The sequence below is a fragment of the Zalophus californianus genome, chromosome 1, assembly GCF_009762305.2.
Source record: "Zalophus californianus isolate mZalCal1 chromosome 1, mZalCal1.pri.v2, whole genome shotgun sequence".
Classification (NCBI taxonomy): domain Eukaryota; kingdom Metazoa; phylum Chordata; class Mammalia; order Carnivora; family Otariidae; genus Zalophus; species Zalophus californianus.
In genome coordinates this window covers 161,723,249-161,749,577 of record NC_045595.1, presented here as the reverse complement: position 1 = coordinate 161,749,577, position 26,329 = coordinate 161,723,249, and the positions used below count along the sequence as shown (strand labels likewise).

At 34.7% G+C, this 26,329-nt stretch overlaps 1 protein-coding gene across 1 annotated transcript in view; it reads right to left on the bottom strand.

Moving 5' to 3' along the window:
• Nucleotides 1-2,110: 2,110 nt before the first annotated feature.
• Nucleotides 2,111-26,329, bottom strand: part of CIP2A (cellular inhibitor of PP2A) — a 38,452-nt gene continuing 14,233 nt past the window's right edge. The window contains exons 9-21 of the mRNA XM_027583439.2: nucleotides 24,647-24,865; nucleotides 23,019-23,178; nucleotides 21,173-21,314; nucleotides 20,020-20,119; nucleotides 18,405-18,523; nucleotides 15,744-15,939; nucleotides 15,193-15,267; nucleotides 14,987-15,097; nucleotides 9,775-9,971; nucleotides 7,538-7,651; nucleotides 7,210-7,292; nucleotides 6,397-6,536; nucleotides 2,111-5,380 (exon numbers count right to left, since the gene is read on the bottom strand). Coding sequence (XP_027439240.1) covers nucleotides 5,210-5,380; nucleotides 6,397-6,536; nucleotides 7,210-7,292; nucleotides 7,538-7,651; nucleotides 9,775-9,971; nucleotides 14,987-15,097; nucleotides 15,193-15,267; nucleotides 15,744-15,939; nucleotides 18,405-18,523; nucleotides 20,020-20,119; nucleotides 21,173-21,314; nucleotides 23,019-23,178; nucleotides 24,647-24,865 — 1,827 coding nt within the window. The 3' untranslated portion in view covers nucleotides 2,111-5,209. The remainder of the gene's footprint in view (nucleotides 5,381-6,396; nucleotides 6,537-7,209; nucleotides 7,293-7,537; nucleotides 7,652-9,774; nucleotides 9,972-14,986; nucleotides 15,098-15,192; nucleotides 15,268-15,743; nucleotides 15,940-18,404; nucleotides 18,524-20,019; nucleotides 20,120-21,172; nucleotides 21,315-23,018; nucleotides 23,179-24,646; nucleotides 24,866-26,329) is intronic.

Sequence of the window (26,329 nt, the reverse complement as noted above, 5' to 3'; positions counted from 1 at the left end):
CCTATATATCTTAAAGAGACTTAGGTATGTGAATCACTGCTTACAAATAGTTTGGTTTCATGCTTTTTCCACATAACACACCAAGAATCTCTTTCCATGTGCCCATATATTTCAGTATATTTTTTAAAAAGGCTGTTATTTTAATGAATGCATTTTACACCATATACACGGGTTGTTTCCAATTTTGTGCAAAAATAACGTTGTAATGCACATCCTAAATCTTAGTGCACATCCTTAAGATAAATTCCTAGAAGCGAAACTGCCCATAATCCATGTTTATTTTTTAATCATGTAGTTTGATCAGTATGTTTGAATCACCAGACTTTTCTGAAAATGTAATATAAAGTTTAAATCTTTTTGAAACACAAGGGGCCTGGGCTTACTGTTCTTTAGGAATCCTTTCAGCTCTAACATGCTCTGATTAACTGTGGGTTTTATAAAAATTAGTGTGTAGTAGTTAATACCAGTCTTTATTTGTGGGTAAATGAAAACCCCTGCCTAATTGAACATGAACAGTGTTGTCTTTTCCTAGGGCTAATCATAAGCCTTTTTATTTGAAGTTTGGGAAAAGCATAAGGCTACTCTAATACATTGTATCTTTTGGCTCTTTGAGATTAGTGAGATGAAATATAATTCTTGGAATAGTGTAGATAATGTAATGGAGAGGGAGAATCATATTCACTACTAAATCCCTGCCAAATGCCCAACTACTTAGTGGAAAATTAGTTTTTAATAACATAATGAAACTGTAACCCAACCTACTCTATTGACTTCGAAAATGTCACTTTCTTATGCAGCACTGGCTAGACCTTACATAAAAAGCCCTTTGCTGTATATCCTAGGATTATCCTTTTTTTTTTTTTTTTTTTTTTAAGATACCAAGAGCATATAAACACTAGGTCCTTGGGGAATTAAGATAACTAAAAATATGCATTTAATTGGGAGGAAAGTTACTTCTCACATCTAATGATGTTTATGATGGACTACTTAGTTCAATGTGAAGAAAAGCTGGTTTCCGATAATTATGTACCTCTCATTCATGGTGGTAAGTTTTCTTAGGGTATTTTTGAAGTGTTTAGATGAACACAAGCATAAACAAAACAAGCCTCAGTCTTTGCATGAAAGGAAGAAAGTCAGTTAGCTACAAAATGCTGCACAGAGTAAGACTAAGATTTCAAAGTAATTTGCAGATTCAAAGAAATCCATGATATTTTAAATTTTTGTTTCATCTCAGTGTATGGATTACAGAAGCATACAATTTCAAGTACTTATCACGTTCATTATCCATATTATAAAAATAAACCATCTACCTTTTAAAGGCATAGGTTATATTTTTATTTGTTCATTTTTTAAAAATTATCTTGACTGTAAACTCAGTGAATGCAGAAAATATACAATTTGTTTCTTAATCCAAAAGACTTATTTATCATTATGAGTAATATGTGTTTAATATTTACTGGTGATCATTGAGAGAGCCAAGGCAAGTGAGCAACTCTCAGAGGGGATTTTGGAAGGAAAATAAGATCCAAAGTACCCTGTGGTTGAAAAAATATTCCATATGCTTAACATACCTATTATTTATTTTCTTAAACTATAGAAAGCAAATCTCAAATTCTTGGCTTGTGAGAATATGCACACAAAAAAGTACATACTCTATTAGCTGTAAAACTATAAATACTACATTTAGTTTTGTCAATGATGTAATACATGATGTAATTTTGATCACTATTCTCAGCATATCAAGGTATTAGCAAAATGTTCCATTTTCTTCCATTAAAAGTTAAAAAAAAGTGGCAACCATCAGAGTAATAACTGATTCAAGCAAGAATTATCAATGGATGCTGAAACTAGTGGGTGAAAGGTGGAAGAAACAGGGTATTAGCAGTATCTCCCTACAAATTACTTATTATATCAAAAGAGAAAAATAGTGTTATAATGAAGATACTACTTGTGTGTATTGTTGTGTGTAAATAGGTAAATATATTAAGATGTTGAGAGCCAGGGTATTTCCATATAATCACTTAGAGTAAAAATTATAACATTGTTTTGGGGTTTAATAATATATACAGATATTTATGTGTCAGGTATAGCATAAAGGATGAGGAGAACATAAAAGGACCAACACAGTTACAGGGTTTCTACATTTTATACTAAGTAGTACAATATTAACTTCAAGTGGACTGTGAAAGTTAAGGACTTGATTGTCAAGATAGATTAAAATGAAAGCAAGACCGAACTATATGTTGTCTACAATCTTAAGTTTTATATATAACAACACAGGTTAAAAGTAAATGGATAGAAAAATATATACTAGGCCAACAGAAAACATAACAAGGCTGGAGTGGTTATATTCGTATCAAATAAAATAGACCTCGGACCCCAAGACAGAGTTTACCAGAGATAAAGAGACACATTTCTTAATGATATAAGGGCCAATTAGTCAGTAAGATATAACACCCAATAGCAAAGCCTTGACTGTTTTTGTAAATAAAGTTTTATTAGAATACAGCCATGCCTATTTATGTGCTGTCTATAGCTGTTTTCTTGCTACTGTTGCAGAACTAAGTAGTTGTAAGAGACAGTATGACTCACAAAGCCTGAAATATTTACTATCTGGCCCTTTACAGAAAATGTTTGCTGATTCCTATAAAGTGAGTGAGTCACAAACAGGGCATGTGTTTGGTTCATCAGTAGGTATATCAGAAGCAGGCTGTAAACACAATTCGTAACTATTTGAAAAGAGGGAAAGAATCAGATTAAAGGTTATGAGTTTAGGGAATGTAACTTGATTAGAAGTACTTTAACATATGTGAATGACTCTCAGGTAGAAGTTGAAAGTCAACATTCTCATTTAACTAAGAGTCCTAACTCAAGACAGAGTCTCATTATATCCTTAACATAAATAACTAGACTTTATAACAAATAAATAAAACTAAAAGTATACTAATCTGACAATTTCCCAAAACACAGCATGAAGTTTTAATGAGTATTTGTTTTTGCCCTGACATTAGACAGTTTAGTATAAACTTCAATCAGCCCAATTTTAAGAGAAGTCCGTATCTAGTTAAGGGGCAAATGTAAATGGCAAAAGGAACTGTGCTAATGTACACTTGGACAAACTCTTCATAGCAAGATTTTTAGAGAACTTGAACAATTCTAATATAATGATACATTTACTTAGTTCTACTTTCTCCAATAGGAAATGGTCATACACACATAAAAATCATGTAAAACTCTGTAGTGGTGCCTAAAAGATTTTTTAAAAAGAAAACACACACACACACACACACTCTGTTATATTAATCTGAGGTACACAAACCTAAAACGCAAAAAAAAAAAAAAAAAAAAGGGCTCAACATACTAAGATTAAGAAAAATAATAGGGACAATATGAAAGATGCTGTAAGAGAAAGACTAGGATAAACAAAAAATGAAGAGGATGATGATTCGTACTCACCTCTAAAGCTAAAGTAACTTTTTTCTCTTTAGAGAGATCAGGAATGACATTAAAATTCTATTAAAAAAAGGTTGCTAAAAAATATATGGAGTCTTTGCCTATATAGATCTTTAAGAATAGGCAAATTGAGTGTCTTAAAATAAATGCATACTTCCAAGAATGGACTAGATCTGCGCTGTCCAGCAGGATGGCAGTTAAAATCTAAATTCTTCAGTTGCACTAATCATATTTTAAGTGCTCAAAAATCACATGTGGCTAAAGGCTGTAATACTGAACAGTGTAGAGAACATTTCCAACATTACAAAAAATTCTATTGGGCAGCAGTGGGCTAGGCTCGTATCTTCTTGAAAGTGTCTACATTGAAAGATAGTTTGATCTGCCCTAGAGGTTTTGGTTCCTTTATTTATTCTACAGAACTTTTTGTTTCATTTTACAGAGCCTTTTGTTCTTCAGTCATATCTATCCATTTAAACATTTTTTCCTATAAAATTGAAAATGATTGCAATTTCAAAAAAGAAACAGAATGTACCCCTTATAGAACAAGTAGCAGTCTAAAATGTGTTACTCTGTACAATGCTTTTTAAAAAAATCTGCAGAACTATGCAAAATGTATTCAAGTATGTAAAACCACGAGTTTGATATTTAACATAATTAGCAAATTATGAAAATATGTCTAGTTTCTAAACATAAATTCAGATATACTATAGTTGAAAAACAGAAGTAAATCTAAGTTCACTTAAGTCACACGAAAATATAAGTAGGGAAGAAAACACCAAGCAAAATTAATGGTTGGAAACTGTAGCAATAAAACCAACTAAAATATTGATACAAAAATTCTTCTTAAACACTACTTACAACATTTGATTCAAATGAAGAGTACTGAAAAATTCCTTTGTATTAAAAAAATACATAAGGATATTTAACCTATGCCTTAAAATTAAACGACCAAATCAAAAACTATTTAAACAAAAGGCAATATATTAAATGCAATTCACATTTGAATTAATAAATAATAAATGTCTGAATATGTAGCAAGGCTGGAATCCAAGTTGTCCTTGTGCAAATCAAAAGAAATTCATAATTGATTGGAAATGATATGGGCAGACCAACATGGTACATTTAAAAAAAGAGTCAAAAACTAAGGCTATCTCAAACAAGTCTACAAATTATCATTTTTTTAAATGTGACAATGTATTCGTTTAACACATCTGATATTTTCTAATTTTTTCACATTATTTCTGTAACTATTCATTGCATTTTTTTCAAATTTAGAACTTATACCATATATCTTACTGCATTTTAAATGCAGGAATAAAATTATTTTAAATTCACTGAATTTTCTTTTGTGCTATTTAGAGAAAAACTTCTTGTGCAATGCTACGCCTTCTCTTTTTATACTAATAACTGTATTTTCAATTTCTTAATCTTTAGGATTGTTATATCAGGAAAGTTTGATTTTAAAATCTAATCACAAATGAGAATAAAAAAAGCAGAAGAGTGGAAAGCAACTAAGGAAAAGGGAAAAACCTTAGAAAAACATTATGAGGTCAAGAAGAACATTCTAATTAAGAACCAAAGAAAGCTTTAAGCAATAAAAGCCAGAAACAGGAAGTAAAACTTTTAAGACCAAATAAAAATATTTATCAGATCAGGTTCTTTACTAAATTAATAATTAGATAATAATTTGCTATTGTTCTGGAGTCACAAATTACCTTCCCTACCACACCTCCCCCAGAACATAAATACATAACATCTATATACTGAGGTTCACAGTTTCTGGACTTATTTTTCCACCACTTAAACTGTGGATCATTGCTATCATATGAGAGTTTTTGTTCAACTCCTCTTGCTGAAGTTTCACCAGCGACTCTTTCTCTTCCAAACGACCTTCTAATTGGGCCTTTTGAACCTCTAGGGAGGAAGCCTAGGAATGGGGGTTGGGGGAGGAATTGAGGAAAACAAATTTAGCACGTCTTCCCTTCACAGATATTTTAAAACGTCTTATTTTTCATTTGTAAAACAACCATGTCAAAAGACACATTACAAATATGTATTATATCTTAGTTAATTAAGTTTTATGGTAAGCTTAAAATAAGTAATTATTAAACAACATAACACAAATTGGAAAGACACATTCAATTTGTCTTTTTAAGTCAATATTAGCAGCTGGAAATTTGCAGAAAATACTACACATCACAATTCAGAATCACTATTAAGATGACCACATTAAAGCAGAACCAGGAAATTGGTAAATGTGGCATTAAATTTTATGCCTCCTCTGTCACTTGTGCTCTGTAGTTGTTCAAACGGTCATTTAATCCTGGTGTGTCCCCATCTTCCTGGTAGCAGATGGGCCAGAAATTCATAGCTACCACACACACACAACCATGATAATGTGGAATGAGCAGTGGACTTCGATTCAGAATACTGAATACTTAGCTTTGTGACAGACCCTCAGTAAGTAACTCAAGACTCAGTTTCATTTGCAGGTTGAAAATATTTGATACTTATATATTAATATATTTGTTAAAGAGAAGAGGATTGAGAAAAATGTTTCAGAGTCCTTTGCAAATTATAAAGTTCTAAACAAATATGAACTACTATTATTATTCCCATCCCTAAAAGCTGGGAGAGGCAGCCAAATACAGCCACCTGTATGTGACATTCTGAACTGGGAATCCTTTTCTATATTCTTGGCCCACTTAAAAGCAGTAAGTGCTGGTACACAATATATATTTAATAAGTTTTTCATGACTTTAGGAATACAGGTTTTCACATTGTGAGAGAACCTTATTAAAAAAAACAACTGTAAATTTTCAAATTAGTAATTTTATTTAGAAGATATTACAAAGAACCAAAACTTTAATTTACCCAAATTCACCTTTTCCACAAAATCAGACTTACTCATCTACTACCAGTGAGAACTCAACAGATTCTTACCTTAATGCTCAATTCTTTTCTTATCTGTTCTGTTCTGTTTAATTCCTTCCTAAGGATATCAATGGTTTCTTCCTTATCTTCCCTTTCTTTTTGCAAGATTTTAATCTTTTCTTCTTGTACTTTTGTTTTTTGTTGCAAATCTTAAAACAAACAAACAGTCAGCTATATGCTCAGAGATTGGATACTGATGTTACCCTGAAAAGGTTTATTAGCCACTATGTAATTAGAGCAAAAGAACAACTGTAAAAGTTCTACAGTATTTGATGAGTAAAAAAACACCATGAAACTCTTCCCCTAGGAAGAGTTCCATAGAAAATGCCAAATCTCCATGGCTTTCCCTCTTCCTCTGTTCCTGATATTATATGTATAATTATGAGGGGAAGGACAATCCTCAGGGCTTAAGGGTTAGAAAGATATAGAAAAGTATGAAAAATTATATAGGCAGATGTCTGTGTTCTAAGGCAAGTGAGTTAGAACAAAAATGTTTTTGTGGGTCATTTCAGAGCTACTGCCATTAAGAAGCTGGTAACTAAAAGTTACCTAGCACTGCCACCTGCTGTTAAAGTTCTTTTAAAACTCTTTCTTTTGAAAAGACAATCATTTTCTCTAATTCCCAGATTTCAAAAAAAAATATATTGCTTTTTCAATTTAATCTAACTAAACTGCTCCGTAAAATGGCAAGAAAAGGGAAGCTGTTTAAAATGTGATTTAAGGTTCAAAAAAATGAGAGAAGTAGAAAATAAAATCATGCTTTGATTTTTCTACCAACATATGTTAAAATATAGACAATATATTAAATAAGAAGCTACTTACTTGCTAGCTTACATTCTCTATCTACTAGTTGGTTCTGTACTTCTTTTCTCTGTTCTTCTTTCTCTATTAATTGGGCTATAGTTCTGAAGTTATAAAAAAATATAGACGAAAACATCAAGGAAATATTTCATTTCTTTTTCTCCCCAAGTATTTTAAGAAAAAATTAATAAGAACAGAATTACCTTTACATTTTGCCAAATATGTATTTTATAACTAAAATAAGTGGCAATTCTATTAATTTTATCTGTAAAAAACAATGCTCTGTATAAAGAGAATCACTGTTTTTGAAAAATCCAAAATAATTAGAATTAAGAACTAGGTATTTTACTTTTCATTTTGTTGCTTGAATGACTCATTCAACTTTTTCACTGTCTCAATTTGTTTATTCAGAGAATCACATGTCATCTGCAAATCTTTATTCTTCTGTTCAGTGGTTTCATTCCTGAAAAGACAAGATGAGTTGATATTTTTATCAAGGCAAACATATGATGGAGACGGAGAAAAGAAACGGAAGAGGAATGTCATGAACAATCAGGACATAAAGAAAATTAGACTAACTCTAAAAGACATTAAAGATGTATTTTGGCTGACTTAGGAGGTAATATTTACTATAAAAAGGAAAAGTGCAGGGCATTTAACTCATATTTATGGATATAGAGCTTTACAGATAACATTGCTCTACATAATTTGCTATATATATTAGTTATTTTCATAGTTAGATCTAGAAAATTTTAAAAAACTTCTGTAAAAGGATGAAGTTTATTAAAAAATAAAACATCTGCCATCATTAGCCTCTTGGGCATAATGTATGTTTAATTAAAAATGTCAAATTAATGAAGTAGTTGAGGATACTAAACTTCTCTTGCCTCTTTAGAGCTCTGCACCTAACAGGCCTGCTTAGTTTACTGGCAAAGTAAACACAGAAATACTTTTTTTTTTTTTAAAGATTTTATTTATTTGACAGAGAGAGCACAAGCAGAAGGAGAGAGAGGGAGAAGCAGGCTCCCTGCTAAGCAAGGAGCCTGATGTGGGACTCGATCCCAGGACCCTGGGATCATGACCCGGGCTGAAGGCAGCTGCTTAACCAACTGAGCCACCCAGGCATCCCAGAAATACTTTCTAAAGTGATACTTTGACACCCAAGTATCTTAAGCATAAAATGTCCTTTTTACTTCACTAAGTACAAACTGGTAGTACTGTCCAAATTTGCCTAGAAGTGTTTTATCTGTCACACACGATTTTTAAAATTCTGAATTTGAATGCCTTTAGATAGTCCCTACCTTTACAGATGACCCTTCTTTCCCCAGCCAACTTCATTATTTGTTATTTTTGGCCCTGGCAGGCAGGAGTTTTATGTCTTGGCCCCTCACTCACTATCTGGAACATCAGCGGGATGTTCTCGTGGTTCCTGGAAACGACGTATTTCCGTGGGACCAATGCTTACTTTTTCTCGCATCCTGACTTAACACCCATAGTCCACTCTATCAGGGTTGCCTCAAACAGACTTTGAAGAAAGTTGTTGTTAGGAGAAAGTATCCTGTTTAGGAAACTGTAACGTCACAAATTTTCTAGATGCTATACATTTTCCACCCTTCATTTTTATTGATGGGAAAATAAGCACATGGACCTTGCAGAATTAAAATTTTCTAGATCTCTATATTAATAGCACAGATAGAATAGTTTTTCAAATCTGAACCAATCTTAAATTAGAGATTGAAACAAAGAACAAGTTAACCAGAATGTTTTATTTTTATTGTTTGGTAGAAAATACATAATTGTTCCGGGTCTTCTTTATAGCTCAGAAGTTTTAAAGTTGACCTAAAAGATAAATTTGACAAAGGAGGAAAACATGATTAATCTCCTATTTTGTTAGTAGGCATGTAAATTAGTGTAGCCTTTTTGGAAGAAAACGTGCCAATCCATCAAAAATTTGAAAGCACATACCCTTTAATCCAACAATTCATCTATAAGAATTTATTCCACAATTACATTCACACATATAAATAAACTATATTCAATGACATTAAGTACTGACTACAAACTTAAGAGATGTTTTAAACACTAACACCTGAATTTCCATGCTATTAGACTGAATACTATGAAATTGTTCATATTCAACGCATTTGATGTACAGAAATGGCCAATTCATACAGCTCAACTTAACACGATTTATGACAACTAAGGTCATTCAACATTTACGGAATGCATAACTGTGTACTGAGTACTGTTGCAGGTCCTAGGGGTTTGTCAATGAACAAAGCAGACTCAACTTGTTCTTGTGGTGCTAACACCCCAGGTGACTGAGGACTGCATGAATATAGGCAAGAAGCAGAGTCAACTGGAAAGAAACAAAGAGACCTGTATTCTGTTTCCGACTTTGATCTTGAGTTTGAGTAAGCAGTACTTCATTTATCTGTGATGTAAGTTTCTTGTCAACTACTTAACTTATGGAATTACCAGAATATGTGAATGTTTACAAAAGGATTTTAGAGCTACAGAAAAGACATGCTGTGTGTTCATTCTAGATTCCAACTTTACACAGAAACTTTTACTTTATTAATTTACCTCTGAACAAGTTCCATGTAGGATTTTGTCAGGATTTCATGTTCTTCAGCCACAGACTCTAATTTCCTATTATGTTGGAAGAGATGCTCGATATCACTCTGGGCTCTTTCTGATTCAACCTGTTGTGCCTTCAGCAACACACCAAGCTCTTCATTTTTTCTCTCAACTTCTCTCAACATACCAGCAAGTGTCCGTGCCTAAAACAAAACCAACAGAACAGAGGCTTTTCTACTACCATGTATATAATATGCTCATCTTCTACAATTTAAAAGGTTTGCCTATTATCTAATAGGCTAGCATCTATTGGGTTATATAAAGTTTTATTAGTTACATATATTATTACTTAACTACTTCTAATAAATCTAACACTGTTATAGTTATTTTACTTAAGAGACTGTCCTGACTAGAATATTCTCGGTATGACCAGACTCATGGAAATGAACACAATTATAACAACAAGAAGGTAGCTCTACATTCAGTACTTAATTAAAAGGGTATGTGTGGTCCTTGGGACTAGCCATCAACACTAAACCATAAAGTTTACACAAATCAGTTTTCCCACTTCAGGTAGAAATTAAAAATAGGATTTTAACTATATCACAGATGTTTAAGCAAACACCTAAAATTAAGCTAGCCAATCAGGAATACAACCTAAATCAATATGAAAGTGTTTGTGCCAATTATAAGAACACATTATGAGCAACTATATGCCAGCAAATTAGATAATCTGGAAGATATGGATGCATTCCTAGAGACCTATAATCTACTAAAACTGAACCAGGAACAAATAGAAAACCTGAACAGGCCCATAACCAGTAAGGAAATTGAAGCAATAATCAAAAATCTCCCAAAAAACAAGAGCGCAGGGCCAGATGGCTTCCCAGGGGAATTCTACCAAACATTTCAAGAAGAATTAATACCTATTCTTCTGAAACTGTTCCAAAAAACAGAAATGGAAGAAAAACTTCCAAACTCGTTTTATGAGGCCACCATTACCTTGATCCCTAAACCAAAGACCCCATCAAACAGAATTACAGACCAATAACCCTGCTGAACATGGATGCAAAAATTCTCACCAAAATACTAGCCAATAGGATCCAAAAGTACATTAAGAGGATTATTCACCATGACCAAGTGGGATTTATCCCTGGGCTGCAAGGTTCGTTCAACATCTGCAAATAATCAATGTGATACAATACATTAATAAAAGAGAACATGAACCATATGATCCTCTCAATAGATGCAGAAAAAGCATTTGACAAAGTATAGAATCCATTCTTGATTAAAACTCTTCAGAGTGTAGGGACAGAGGGTACATACCTCAATATCATAAGAGCCATCTATGAAAAACCCACAGCAAATATCATTCTCAATGGGGAAAAACTGAGAGCTTTCCCCCTAAGGTCAGGAACACAGCGGGGATGTCGACTATCACCACTGCTATTCAACATAGTACTAGAAGTCCTAGCCACAGCAATCAGACAACAAAAAGAAATAAAAGGCATCCGAATCAGCAAAGAAAAAGTCAAACTCTCACTCTTTGCAGATATGATACTTTATGTGAAAAACCCAAAAGACTCCACCCCAAAATTGCTAGAACTCATACAGGAATTCAGTAAAGTGGCATCCACAGAAATCAGTGGCATTTCTATACACCAACAACAAGACAGAAGAAAGAGAAATTGAGGAGTCGATCCCAATTACAACTGCACCCAAAACCATAAGATACCTAGGAATAAATCTAACCAAAGGGGCAAAGAATCTGTACTCAGAAAACTATAGAATATTTATGGAAGAAATTGAGGAAGACACAAAGAAATGGAAAAACGTTCCATGCTCATGGATTGGAAGAACAAATATTGTGAAAATGTCTACGTTATCCAGAGCAATCTACACATTTTATGCAATCCCTATCAAAATAACCATCAACTTTTCTCAAAGAAATGGAACAAATAATCCTAAAATTTGTATGGAACCAGAAAAGACCCCAAATAGCCAGAGGAATGTTGAAAAAGAAAAACAAAGCTGGTGGCATCACAATTCCAGCATTCAAGCTCTATTACAAAGCTGTCATCATCAAGACAGTATGGTACTGGCACAAAAACAGACACATAGATCAGTGCAACAGAATACAGAGCCCAGAAATGGACCCTCAACTCTATGGTCAACGAATCTTCGACAAAGCAGGAAAGAATGTCCAATGGAAAAAAGACAGTCTCTTCAACAAATGGTGTTGGGAAAATTGGACAGCCACATGCAGAAGAATGAAACTGGACCATTTCCTTACACCACACACAAAAAGAGACTCCAAATGGTTGAAAGACCTAAATGTGAGACAGGAGTCCATCAAAATCCTAAAGGACAACACAGGCAGCAACTTCTTCGACCTCAGCCGCAGCAACTTCTTCCTAGAAACATTGCCAAAGGCAAGGGAAGCAAGGGCAAAAATGAACTATTGGGACCTCATCAAAATAAAAATCTTTTGCACAGCAAATGAAACAGTCAACAAAACCAAAAGACAACTGACAGAATGGGAGAAGATATTTGCAAATGACACATCAGATAAAGGGCTGGTAACCCAAATCTATAAAGAACTTAACAAACTCAACACCCAAAGAACAAATAATCCAATCAAGAAATGGGCAAAAGACATGAATGGATATTTCTGCAAAGAAGACATCCAAATGGCCAACAGACACATGAAAAAGTGCTCAACATCACTCAGCATCAGGGAAATACAAATTAAAACCTCAATGAGATACCACCTCACACCAGTCAGAATAGCTAAAATTAACATCAGGAAATGACAGATGTTGGCGGGGTTGCGGAGAAAGGGGAACCCTCCTACACTGTTGGTGGGAATGCAAGCTGGTGCAGCCACTCTGGAAAACAGTATGGAGGTTCCTCAAAAAGTTGAAAATAGAGCTACCATATGATCCAGCAATTGCACTACTGGGTATTTACCCCAAAGGTACAAATGTAGTGATCCGAAGGGGTACGTGCATCCCAATGTTTATAGCAGCAATGTCCACAATGTCCAAACTATGGAAAGAGCCAAGATGTCCATCAAGAGATGGATAAAGAAGATGTGGTACACACACACACACACACACACACACACAATGGACTATTATGCAGCCATCAAAAAACCCGAAATCTTGCCATTTGCAACGATGTGGATGGAACTAGAGCATACTATGCTAAGCGAAATAAGTCAATCTGAGAAAGACAAGTATCATATGATCTTATTTTTATAAGAAACCTTTCCAGTAAAATGGATAAAACATTAAATTCTCCAATAAAATGAAAGACATATTCAACAGATATAGAATATAAGAATGTGCTATGGGAAGGGAGAAGACAAAATGATTCTAGTATCACTAGTTTTCTTTGTTGGAATTTATGATAAATTCAACACGCCATCAGTCAAGACAAATGAATCCGTGTCAAAAGAAGAAAAGGACAACATACGGTTATATTTATTCGTATTTTTTCAAATACATGTACTCTGAGAAGACTCTAAAGTTATTTTATGTGTCACTGATTTTAATGCCTCTCTCAAAAGTGAAATGACTTTATTACAATTCATTATAAATGATATCAAACTGTTGAGATTCCGTTTGTATTTGCTAGGAATTTCATATTACTGCAGTAAGCTCTCACTCCTAATGTACACATTGTGTGCATATATGCACACAGCACGATGTCAACCTTTCTGAGCACCTACCATGTGCCAAGTACTATGCTTGCTGAGGCCCTGGAGATACCAAGACCATCTCTGACATCAAGGGTAGGGGGCAGGGTTATACAATTTTCACATGTGCAGGAAGGAGAGGACCAGAGACAGCTTCCTAAAAAATGAGGCTATTTAAACTAAAATCGGAAGGATTATTAGGAGCTAGGCAGTGGAAGAGGAAAAGGTGTTCCAGACAAGGAACAGCAAGTACAAGGACAGGGAAACCTAAGAGTATGTCAAGTAACTGCAAAGCAATAGAACTGCATAAGAAACTACAAAGTAATCTGATATAGTCGATTGCAGAGAATGCACAGAAATGCAAGGAGATGCGGAATGAAAGTAGTTTCAAAATTCTGTGTGCCAAACTAAGGAATTTAAAATCATCTGCTGGGGCACCTAGGTGACTCAGTCATTAAGCGTCTGCCTTCGGCTCAGGTCATGATCTCAGGGTCCTGGGATCGAGCCCTGCATCGGGCTCCCTGCTTGGTGTGAAGCCTGCTTCTCCCTCTCCAGCTCCCCCTTGCTTGTGTTCCCTCTCTTACTGTGTCTCTCTCTGTCAAATAAATAGATAAAATCTTTAAAATAAATAAATAAATAAAATCATCTGCTGAGTAAAATGGTAAGCCACTGCAGGGTATTTAGCACAGAAGCAATAAAATCAGATTACAGCCTCAGGAATCACTGTGGGGGAACAAGGGAGGGTGGAACCAAATACAAAAAGACAGATGACTTGGGATGCACATAGAGGGTGGCTGAGAAGAGGGCTCCAGACTGAAGGTAAAAAGACTAACTAGAGGCTGTGCTATGATTCATATAAAAAATGAAAAGGATTTGACCTGTAGCAAATAGTGGCAAGAAGAGACAAGGCAGAAAAAAGTAGTATTTAGAAGGTAGAATCAACTGGATTTGGTGAATGACTAATTGTAGGAAGTAAACTGTGTGACTTCCAGATTTCCTGTCTGGAAAACTCTTCAGAACAAGAGAGAATATACAAAAAAGTAAATTTTTAAAAAGGGTGATGAATTCAGGATTGGTCATGCTGAATGGGAAGTATTGCTATATATTTAAACAGAGCTATATAGGAAGCATTAGTGCTTAGGGTAAAGGATCTGGGCTCGGCACATAAAATTGGTGGCATTAACATTCTAGTAATTACGGACTGAAACCCTGGACCACCTAAAGAAGGGCAAAGGACTTAGAACATAATCCTGGGAAATCCCAACATTTAAGGGTTGAATGGAGAAAGAAGACCCTAAAGGATATAGGAAAAGAATATCCATCAGTGTAGAAAGAAAATCAGAAGATAATGGGGTGATCAAAATTAAAGGGGGAAGGGTTTCAAGATGGAGAGAGTAGTCATGTCAAATGCTGAGAACAGTTTACTTCAAAGAGTAACAAAAATATCACTAAAATTTTGTACATGTTTTACTTCATTTATTTTTCTACTTATCAGATAAGTCTTTATATTGTACACACCTCTGTCTCAGCTTGAGTTCTTTGACAGCGATATTGAGCAATCAGTCTATCAGCCTGTGCAAGGGCCAGAGCTTTTGCTTCCAAAAGATCTTGTAGCCTGCTTTCTTTGGACTGTGAGAAAACATACCATTAATCTTTATCACTTACCAGAAAAACATCTATTAAAGCTTAACTGTTACGTATAGTTAAAATAAGTTTGTACTCACGGCTAATGTGGACAGTTTCATCTCATATACATCCATTATGTCAGATATTCTCACATCATTAATCTGATCCTTTACCTAAGTTTTAATACAAGTCAAAAATCAGAAAATTTTAACATTCAACACAATAAAAAAATAAATGCCTAGTGTGAAACTAAATCATTAAAACTTAATAATGAGTAACAAAGTACAAAAATGAATGCTGTATTAGGCGGTTCACAAACATTTCACTAACCTGGCTATTGCAGAAGAGTACCTGGGTAGGACTTGATATGCTTATGTATTACATTTCTTAAACAGGGTGATAGAGAGGATGGGGGTGGGCTAACTGGGTAAGACTGGGGGAAAAATGACTGCTGTGTTAAAATGTGGAAATTTTATGGCTAATTTTTTTCTTTCCAAATTTTCTAGAATATTGTTATTTTCATATTAAAAGATATTTCATTGATCAAATTTGCATCTAAAGTTATTTAAATAAATGTTATAATAAGGGCTAACATTTAGTTGGTATGTACCAGGCAGAATCCCATTTATAATGGCTATTTACCACTCACCACCATTCCAGCCTGAAGTTTCTCTATTAATTCCTCAATGTTCAATCCAGAAACTCTAGCTTTCAAAAGTGGAGGAGTTAAACATTTTACTGATGTTGGAAGACTGTGATTTAGTGATTGCAAAAGCATTCTCCTGGGTATATGTTCTGTTTCCTGTTGCCTATAGGCATTGTTTGCTGCTATACTTTCTCCAAGTCTGAATAGAAGTAAAAAAAAGAAAAGAAAAAAGAAAAAGAATTACAAAAAAATGAAGGGGAGCCTGAGTGGCTCAAGTCAGTTGAGTGTCCAACTCTTGATTTCGGCCTAGATCATGATCTCAGGATCGTGAGACAGAGCCCCACCACAGGCTCCATGCTAGCTTGAGATTCTCTCCCCGCCTCTCTGTCTGCGTCCCTCACCCCGCTTGTGCGCTCTCTCTCTCTCTCTCAATAAATAAAATCTTTAAAAAAAAAATAGAGGAAAAGGCAGTTCATATAGACTTAGGGAATCTCTAGAATGGATCTTTGGGAATATAAGCCATCAAATATTTTTGAAGTAATCTTGGAGTCTATGAAGCAGCCAAATTTTGGAAAATACCCTAAATATTTGCAAAGGAACTGCTTTCCTACTTACAATCCTTTATAATGACAATTCCACCTCTGGTCTGGAGGCACTAGAACTAGTCTGTGAGTACGGATTATTTGTAAAAATTAAGTACAACGTTATTGTTATTGGTAAGAACATCCTTCTTACCATGGGCAACATCACCTGTCCTTTAGCTATGTCCTTTATCCTTGCCCTTTCTCACTCAATATCTTCTCACCAACCTGACTCCCATTCTGCCCCTTCCATTTATCATGTCTTGTTCCTGCCACACGGTCTTTGAATGAGTTGTTCCTTTACTAGAACATTCTTCCCACCAGATCTGCATAGAGTTGGCTCCTTCTTATCATCAGGTCTGTTCACATTCACTTCCTCAGAGAGGCCCCTCCACCCATACTGACATGCATATTATGAAACTTAATTTTTTTAACTTGTCTCCCAACTAGAATGTAAACCATATGACAGAGGCCCCAAGTCTAATTTGCCGCAGTATCTAAAATGACTAGAAGAGGGCCTGGCACATAGCTGGACCTCACCAGATGGAAACGTACACCAAAAAACCTACTTATGTACCCACCAACCCATCTATCCAACATATAAATTTACCTTGTTAAACAAGATGATATAAACAAAGGCATAAACAGACATAAATAAAATAAATGAACACCTGAGATAGTGTCTAAAGAGAAAATTACATAACACCAGTAAGACAGGGGCAGCCCAGATACAAAGACATGGTAGGAAGATTTCATATACAGAGAGAGAGAATGAGACTCCTACTTTCAGTGAAGCTGAAGCTTTCGGTTCTGAAACACAGGGGCTTTCCTTTATGTCAGATTACCACAGTTGGAGCAACCAAGCCACCACAAAATGAAGCAGCTTCACAGACCATTTCTAGGTTTTAACTTGAGAAGCTCCCTATTTATCCATTTGTTTAAAAATATTATTATAAAATGAAGAGAATTTTGATTATTTGGTCTCCAGGTGTTGTTCTCCACAGTTCTTAATCTCTTAATTTATGACTACTTAAATTATTAATTCTGAAAAATGAGTTTGCTAAGTCAGTTAAAAGAAATAGGAGAGGGGCATCTGGGTGGCTCAGTTGGTTAAACATCTGCCTTTGGCTCAGGTCATGATCCCAGGGTCCTGGGATCGAGCCCCATGTCTCCCCATGTCGGGCTCATGGCTCAGGGGGGAGCAGGGCTCATGGCTCAGCGGGGAGCCTGCTTCTCCCTACCCCTCCCCCCACTTGTGCATGCTCTCTCTCGCTCTCTCAAATAAATAAAGTCTTTAAAAATTACAGAAAAATAGCAAATATTCTCTTAATGTTTGAAATTAATGAGAATAGTGGACAATTCTGCCTGGCCATTATCTATTCCATTTTCTGATAAAAGCACAAAATTTTTCTTTAAGAATCCTCCCACTGCCCCCAAATTGATTTTCAGTTCATGTAGTTCTCATAGATGAACCCCTGGTATCTGCCAAGGTCCCTCATTGGCAAATGACCCAGATTCGGTCAATGAAAGTGATGCTTAGACTTATCATTTAAACAACTGGGAAGGGAAAGCTCTTTGTTTTCTTTCCTGTTTTGTTTCTGTTCGTTGTTTTTTAGTTCTAAAAGCTATGTTGTTTATTAAGTGTTTAATCCTTTAAAGCTGATTCCCATTTTATCCTCTGGCAAACCCTTAAGCTGAAGAAGTTCTTCCTCACATCTAATCTAAATGTCTTTTTTTTTTTCGTATAGCTGACGCAGGGAAAGCTCGTTCTATGTAAGAACTAAACTGGTAAGATGTAAGCATAGTCCAGAAGCTACTATGTCAAATAGAGGAGGTGAGAGACAGAGAGGCATAGTGCCTGGAAAACATATTTAACCCACCTGAAGCTAGCTTTTCCCTGAGTATACACCTAGTCTTTTCAGTTACTGGAATCAAATTTTCTTTTAATCACTTGAAAAATTACTGTTATAATGAAGTCTTTGATTCACAAATTTTCTAATCTATCTATATCGAGGACTACTAAAGAAACACAGCAGGATATTCCAGCACCACAAGAGATACACTGCAAATGACTACAACTCACACTAAAGCAGGAAAATCTGGCAGTGGAGCAGCTTCCAATAATATTCCCAGTCCAGACTGTACTTGTTCTCTATTATCTGATGTTAAAGCAAAAGCCAAGGGAGTAATCAGGCGTGGATCCTAAGCAAATCAGAAAGCAGAAAACAAGAGGCACAAAGAATAAATAATGTCAGGCTTTTTAGAGCAAGGTGAGTAAACAGAGCTAAATCATAAAATAATTCTAGCAAATTCTGAAAGGTTTCTACCTGATGTTTGAATGTATTTATTAGCCTTTACTTTGTTATAATTATCTATGAAGTCAATATGAACACTAGCTTTAAAGAAATCTGGCAAAAGTTTTGTTATACCTATGAAAATCACATCTTAAATATTTTGATGAATTTAAAATATCATCCACAACTGACTGATGTTTTGAATTATTGTTTTACTTTTCTAGATACTCTTAAAAGAAAACCTGGCTGTAAGAAAAAACTGTTAATCATTTCCAATTAAAGTCAAAAATAAAAGTAAAATTCAAATTAACTAAAAAAATTCTAATTCAGTAACTGAAACAATTATACTTAAAGCATAAGTCCTTCTAGTTAGTAAATATTTTTTAGTACTGTAAGCCCCAAATCATTTATTCTGAAAAACATCTCCTAATTGACACAAAATCAGTTTTGACTCAATTTTTAAGTTGTTAACAGAGAAAAAATACTAAAATATGAATCCTTTACAGTTATCTACATTTTACAATGTCGAGTGTCTTGGAAGTACTCAAGTATAATCTTATGCCACAAAACCATGTTAAGAGCTGGGCTTTATCTCCATAACCCTCATGGTAACCCTTCGTAACTGCTCCCATGGAGGGGGGGGATTCATTATTTTCACTCTGTAGTTAAGGAAGCTAGAGCTCAGACAAGTGAAATAGCTTGCTCAAGTCTGCACTGACTTGACTGACTGATGGAGTCAACATCTGAACCCCATCTCTTAAGCATTACGCTCTCCAAAGTGTACAAATGGCTCCTGTGTAAGGTTTCAGTTTTGGCTTCTACCCTGTCTATACAGACCACAGCCATCTTTGTTTATTATAATAACTCAATTCACACATGTTTGCTAAGTATCTATTATAATCAGGTTTTGTGGCTATCCAGGTAAACATTAGAGCTCTTACTCAGCTACCATCATCAAAATTTGTTACTCAGCTATTCTCTGAGGTAACACCCTCTCTAATCTTATTATCACTAACAATCAAGTCCTTTTTTTCCAGATGTGTCCCTTATCCCCTTAATACCCTACATCATCAATCCCAACCAAAAACTCTTCACTGCAATGCTATTAGAAATAAACGAAGAAACCTAAAGTATGACATGAGAAAGGAAAAAGGCTGAGGAAGCTCTACTATCATGAACATCCTGTACATTACAGTCAGAAGCATTTCTGTTCAATTCCTGCAAAACTATGTAAAATTACTGTGTAGTGGGAACATTATGGCTACTTAAGGCAATTAACTTTCTTCTGATGGCCAATTCTAAGAGAAACATTTTCTAAAGATCGAGAATATTAAAACAGAAACTCACACATTAGGTAGCATTTATGTATGAATAAACTTCAATATTTGAAGAGTTTAAACTCACCTGAAGGATTTTATAGAAGCTTACTTCCATACCAGGAACCAACTGTTTAAGTTTGTTCATCAAATCAAGAGTTTTCAAAACTACATCAGCAGCCAGTTTGCTTAAAATAAATCATATTTAAATTAGATAACTAAAAAATTGCTTAGAACTTTATTTCTGTCCATAATTCTAAAGAAATTCTGAAAAAATAAACACCTGTTTTTAAACCTCAGGAAGATAAAGTACTGTTTCTTTTGAGAAGTAAAAATACAGTAGAGACCAACATCCTTATAACCTAAGCCCCCAAAAGAACGAATTGGCATTAATAGTCTAAATTCAAACAGCGTTTCTTTTTCTAATCTCAAATACCACCAAGCTTCCACTTTCTGCACCAAATTACTAGCAGCATCAGCAACATGACCTATTTAATTCTTAGCTTTGTCACTGGAATATCAACAATAAAGGGCAACCTTAAGCAATACAGAATACCTAATATTTACCAAATAAATTATACTAAGCCATGCTCTTAACCTCGTACCACAAAGGGAGTACAAAAAAGTAAAAAAAGGTAATCCTTGTTCTTGAGGAGCACAATTATTGACAATAATGTCATTTGTGGAAATTGGAACAAATCAATGTCTAGCATTCAGATCCTCAGTAAAGATTTATTAACAGACAAGGTGGGAGGGGAGGGATAAAATACTCTATCTCATCACTGTCAGAGAAAATTCACCCTTAAACCATAAGTCTTGACATGCTTAGGAAAAGAACTGTCTTTGTCAGTAGGAAACCTTCCTAGTAATAAAAAAAAATGACCCCCCTGTTTTTTGTTTTTGCTTAAAACATAAAATTACTGAGGCATTGTCAGGAAGAACCTCCAGAAAAGGGAGTACAAAAGACCCTTAAATAATCACAATAAATTAAAACACAAAACAAACCTAAACAATGAAAAACACATCACAGATGTTAAGATTATCCTTTCTCTGAAGCATGTAATCTATGACTTGAATGAATTTTTTAAAAATTATGAAAAAACTTGTTAATTCCCTGCTACATCTTGAGTTAATAGTGCATACCGAAGGATTACCCTCCAAAAGAGGAGTGAATCACTAGATCTTTTGATTTTTATTATGTTTGGCGTTACCATTTTGCCATCTGGATTTCATATACTCACCACAAGTCAGAATCTGCTACCTTTGTTCCAAACCCCAGATCAATCTTGCCATACGTAAATTGTTGTTCTATCAGAGTGGTACATTTGATAGTAGTCAGAGTTTTTGCAACATGCATTTTTAGAGTATCATCTCCACACAGAGGTAAGTTTTGTTAAGGAATTCAAACAAAAAATTCGCAACCTTATATTTGTATAGCACTTCACAGTATTTAGAGTGATTTCATACAAATTATCATGTTACTGCACTTCTATGTAGTAGTCATTGTTACATTAGCTCAATGACAGATTAGGAAACTAGAGCTCAGAGCTTAATTGATTGTTAAGTAGCAAGAGATGGGACTGACACCACGTCTGTTACTCTGCCGGATGTTAGTAATTTGTTAGGTTATTACAATGGTTCAATATTTGCTGAACTAAGAGAAGTTATTTTTTCCTATTTTGTAATATTATAAGTTAATTTGAGTACCATTAAAAAAGGGTCAAATTTGGCTCAAAATGGTACCAATTCTGAAGCCTGCATATATTACAGATATCTTTACTACAATCAAGCAAAATAATCATGTATCTCTACAGCAGTGGTTTTCAACTTTGGCTGCCTGTTAGAATCACGTGGGCGGTTTGATCAATCAATCAGCATCTTCCCCCACCCCCCACCAGGGTTTCACATTACTCCAATTAAATTAGAATTGCTGGAAGTGGGGTGCCTGGGTGGCTCAGTTGGTTAAGCGACTGCTTTTGCCTCAGGTCATGATCCCAGGGTCCTGGGAGAGTCCCATATCGGGCTCCCCCTGCTCTGCGGGGAGCCTGCTTCTCCCTCTGTCAGCCATTCCCCCTGCTTGTACTCTCTGTCAAATAAATAAAATCTTAAAAAAAAAAAAAAAAAAAGAACTGCTGGAAGTAAGGTTCAGGTGTCAGGATTTTTAAAATGTTCTCCAGGTAATTCTAATACATAATCAGGATTGAGAATCACTGCTGTAGGGAAGAGGAAAATTAAGGAGCAGAAACACCAAGAAGCGAGTAAATAGATGTGGAATTTGCTCTAGGGCCGGAAGAAGTTGAGCAAATTCTTGTTGCTGAGATATAAGGAAACTTGACCAGGTAAATATAAAAGATCTGGTTGAGATATAATGGCTCCTTGCTGATAATAATAAAAACGCATTAATGAAATATTTTAAAAATGGGACTTGGGCTTCATAAAGACTTAGAATCAACTGATCTAAAAGAAAAAAGCTAAGATCTAAAAGAAAAGATCTAAGAAAATCTGAATATGGAAGTTAGGCAGTGACACTAATTGAACTCAAGGTTTTCTTTTTTTGTAATGAATGAATTTGTCTTGATAATATTTGTCTTTTTTAATAACCTAGTATGATATCATCTTTATTAAAACATTTCTGGAGGCTTTAATTTTCAGTAAAAATTATAATATAAAGCTAAAATACTAACGATTCTACCAATGTTTTAGTCCCTGATACACTGAACCAAAGATGGCACAACAAATCATCCAGAGATAGCAATTAGCATTCGAGAGTAACACAGCAGTTATTTTAAGAATGTATCTCTTGACCTCAAATTGCAGTAAAAATGTTCAAATCAAGTTTTAAAAGCATTCTGAAATGAAAATATTCTTTAAAGTTTTACACAGAAAAATAAGGGAAAAATTCTGGACAACTTTTTTATAGACTCCACATTGAGAATTAGTTCTATAGTTTAAACTCCAATTCAGTAATTCTGAATGGATATATGAGCATGAGAAGTGACAAAATTACAAATAAAAACAAAAATGCAGTAAAGGTAATGCTAGAAAAAAATGAGTGGTTAGTTTCCATGTTTTAACAGTAAAGGATATTTAACAAAACTTCAGTGGCCTTGGCCATCCTTTCACATTTTCTTTTTAATAAGGCTTCATCTAGATTTTGTTCTGTGAACTGAAGTTGATCAAGGATTGTAGGCAGCAGAAGGGTCACAAAACGGTCAGCTGAGGAACAGTTAGCAGTATCTATAATGTCCTGGAGAATTAACCACCACCAATGATGAAAAATAGGGATGGAATACAGAACGCAGACACAGTCATCACCAAGCAGCAATGTTCTCATTAAATCTCTTATAATTACTTCAGTATTTAATTGACCTGTGTCTCCTATTTAAAACCTACTCTTTTATCCAGTTTTGATGGCTATGATGACTTTTTTCTTAAATGGAACAATAAGGTTTTAAGCTATTCAACTACAAACAAGACTTTCTGGTGGACTGTGTCCATGATTTGAAAACCAGTATCCTAAACTTGCTAAGTGAAATTATAATAATTAAATAACCACCACCGGTCTTAATACTTTACAACTATGAATAATTCCCATCAAGAATCCTGAAGAGTTTTTTAAATGCTAAAACTGGTTAACAGTCAATACCAACATAAAACAGAAAGTAATTTTACTCAGCCATAAGAAAGGATGAATACCTAACTTTTACATCAACATGGATGGGACTGGAGGAGATGATGCTAAGTGAAATAAGTCAAGCAGAGAAAGTCAATTATATGGTTTCACTTATTTGTGGAACCTAAGGAATAGCATGGAGGACATTAGGAGAAGGAAGGGAAAAATGAAGGGGGGGATGAACCAGGAGAGACTGTGGACTCTAAGAAACAAACTGAGGGTTTTAGAGGGGAGGGAGTGGGGGATGGGTTAGCCCGGTGATGGGTATTAAGGAGGGCACATACTGCATGGAGGACTGGGTGTTATACGAAAACAATGGATCGTGGATCACCACATCAAAAACTAATGATGTAATGTATGGTGACTAACATAACATAATAAAAAAAAAATTAAAACAGAAAAAAAAGTAATTTATGCGTCACCTTTGACGAATATATTTAAACACTCATATACATTTTTGTTTGTGCATAGGATCCAGTCATGAGGGGAAATACTCTAAGATATTGTGGTAGGCAAAATGGGTACAAAAACAGAGACAATAGTAGAGAATGCTAAATGATCTAGATAGTAGAATCTACCAGAATGTAATGGCCTCTAGGGAAAGAATTTTTGTCTGTATCCTAATTGCCTAGCAGTGTCTGGCATGTTCCACTCCATCTTAGTGACTGAATCAAATGTTGCTATATTAATCCACTAATAGGCTAATAAAGAAATTAGACAGTATCTACCAAGATGGTGAAAGAGAATGTGACTACTGCAAGAAGTATAGGCAGACAACAACAAGCTGTACAAATCTCAGCTAATACCTTTACTTATTACACTGAAAGGAGTATATATAAGCTATTCGGTGCAAAAGAAGAAAACACCAATGTTCCTGACTTTGCCCAAAAAAATGAAATTCAGTAGCTGAATGAAAGGGAGTTGGTTAAAAGTTTTCCTAAAGTGTATAAACAATTAGAAGTTTATTGTGGACGTTTTTGAAAGTAAACTCTTCACTGAGAATCATTAAATGGAAAAGTCAATTTGTCTATCATTATATTACCTCAAATATTTCCTTGAACAACTCCAAGGCTAAAATAGAACAGTTTTCTGACCCATCCAGAGGTTGGCTTGACCAACGAAGTAGAGCCACAGTAGGTTCTAAACATTTAGAACGGCTTCCCAGAATGGTGTTGCCAGATGGAGACTGTTCAAATATCATCTGAGTGAGCACGTGGCGCAGCTGAGTCACTGAACAGAAGGCAAGAAGTAATTCTAAAACCTGTGCAATATAAAGTCTTCGTTAAATGTCAATTTCATTGGCCTTTAATGTACAAAGCAACCAAGTGATGAAGCTGAAAATGACACATTTTTAAAGATACTCTAAAACAAAAATTAAAGAAAGCTTCCAATTTCTCTTTCAGTAATATTTTTCAAAATGCGGGATTAGGTACTATAAGGTTACAAAGAAATTTGTTAATGGTATTTACTCCTAGTAAGCAGGACTATGAGAGGCAAAGAAAGGAGGGCAACTTCAACTAATATCATATGCCTTCTATAGTACTTAATTTTTTTTCAAAGCACAGATGTTTTGTTTTTACAATGAAAGAAGAAATTAAAAAATAAAATTAGAAACTACAAACACTTGCTATCATGCTGAGATTCAAGAATTCCTATAAAGCATACTTTAGGATAATACTGAAAAGTGGTATTCCCAAGCTTTAAAACCTTAAGTATGGCTATTTCCACATTGTTTGCACATTGTTGACTTTATACCTGTTAGCTCCTCTATTCTACCTCAGTTCTTTACCTCATAAATTGGGCCTTTATAACATCACATAACATCCCACACCAACCTATTTATTAGCTAAGTTAAATTCTATCTCATTTCATATACTACCAACCTAACCTATCATTAAAAAAAATTATTGGCATTTCTGTGCCTATCCACTTACTTTCTACCTTTATCTGTATTTTTATAAATGACATAATGGGGATTTGTGTTTTGATCAACTTGATGGCATTTGATTTTAATGGAATTCAGCCCATTAGCATTTACTATGTAACAAATGATAATCTTTGATTTATTCATTTTCAAATATAAATTATAGTACTTATTTATGAATAAGTAATACATTTACTTGGTTCCATGGCCAAACAAAGCAGCCTGATCTCTAGCTACACTCCCTGAAGGCAAGAAACGTTCTCAGTTTCTCTTTCCTCTTACCAGAGACATATTATACCCATATAAGAAAATACCTTCTCAATATACACTTAAGCATAATGTACAGAAGTAAACTAATCAATCACTATTACAAAGGTGGATGGTTTTTCCAAAGTGAACATACCGGTGTAACTGGCAACCAGAAGAAGAATTCTATCAAAACTCCTGGAGTCCCTTGCGTCCCCGCCCAGACAATGCCTCAAACACTCCTCTCCGTCAGATTTCTGACACTGTAGATTAATTTTATCTTAGCTATTCTTGGATCTTTGCATTTCCATATAAATTTTTTAATCAGCTTGCCAGTTTATATAAAACAAGTCACATGGAACTTTATATATAAATAGAACCTTACAGTGTATATATACCCTTGCTTCCATCTGATTTCTTTAACTTAGCATTAGGTTAGTGAAATTCATCCATACTATTGCACACAGTTGCCCTTCACTCATCCTAATTGCTGTGTAGTACTCTAATGTATAGATGTATCACAATTTATCTACCCATTCCACTACTGATGGCATC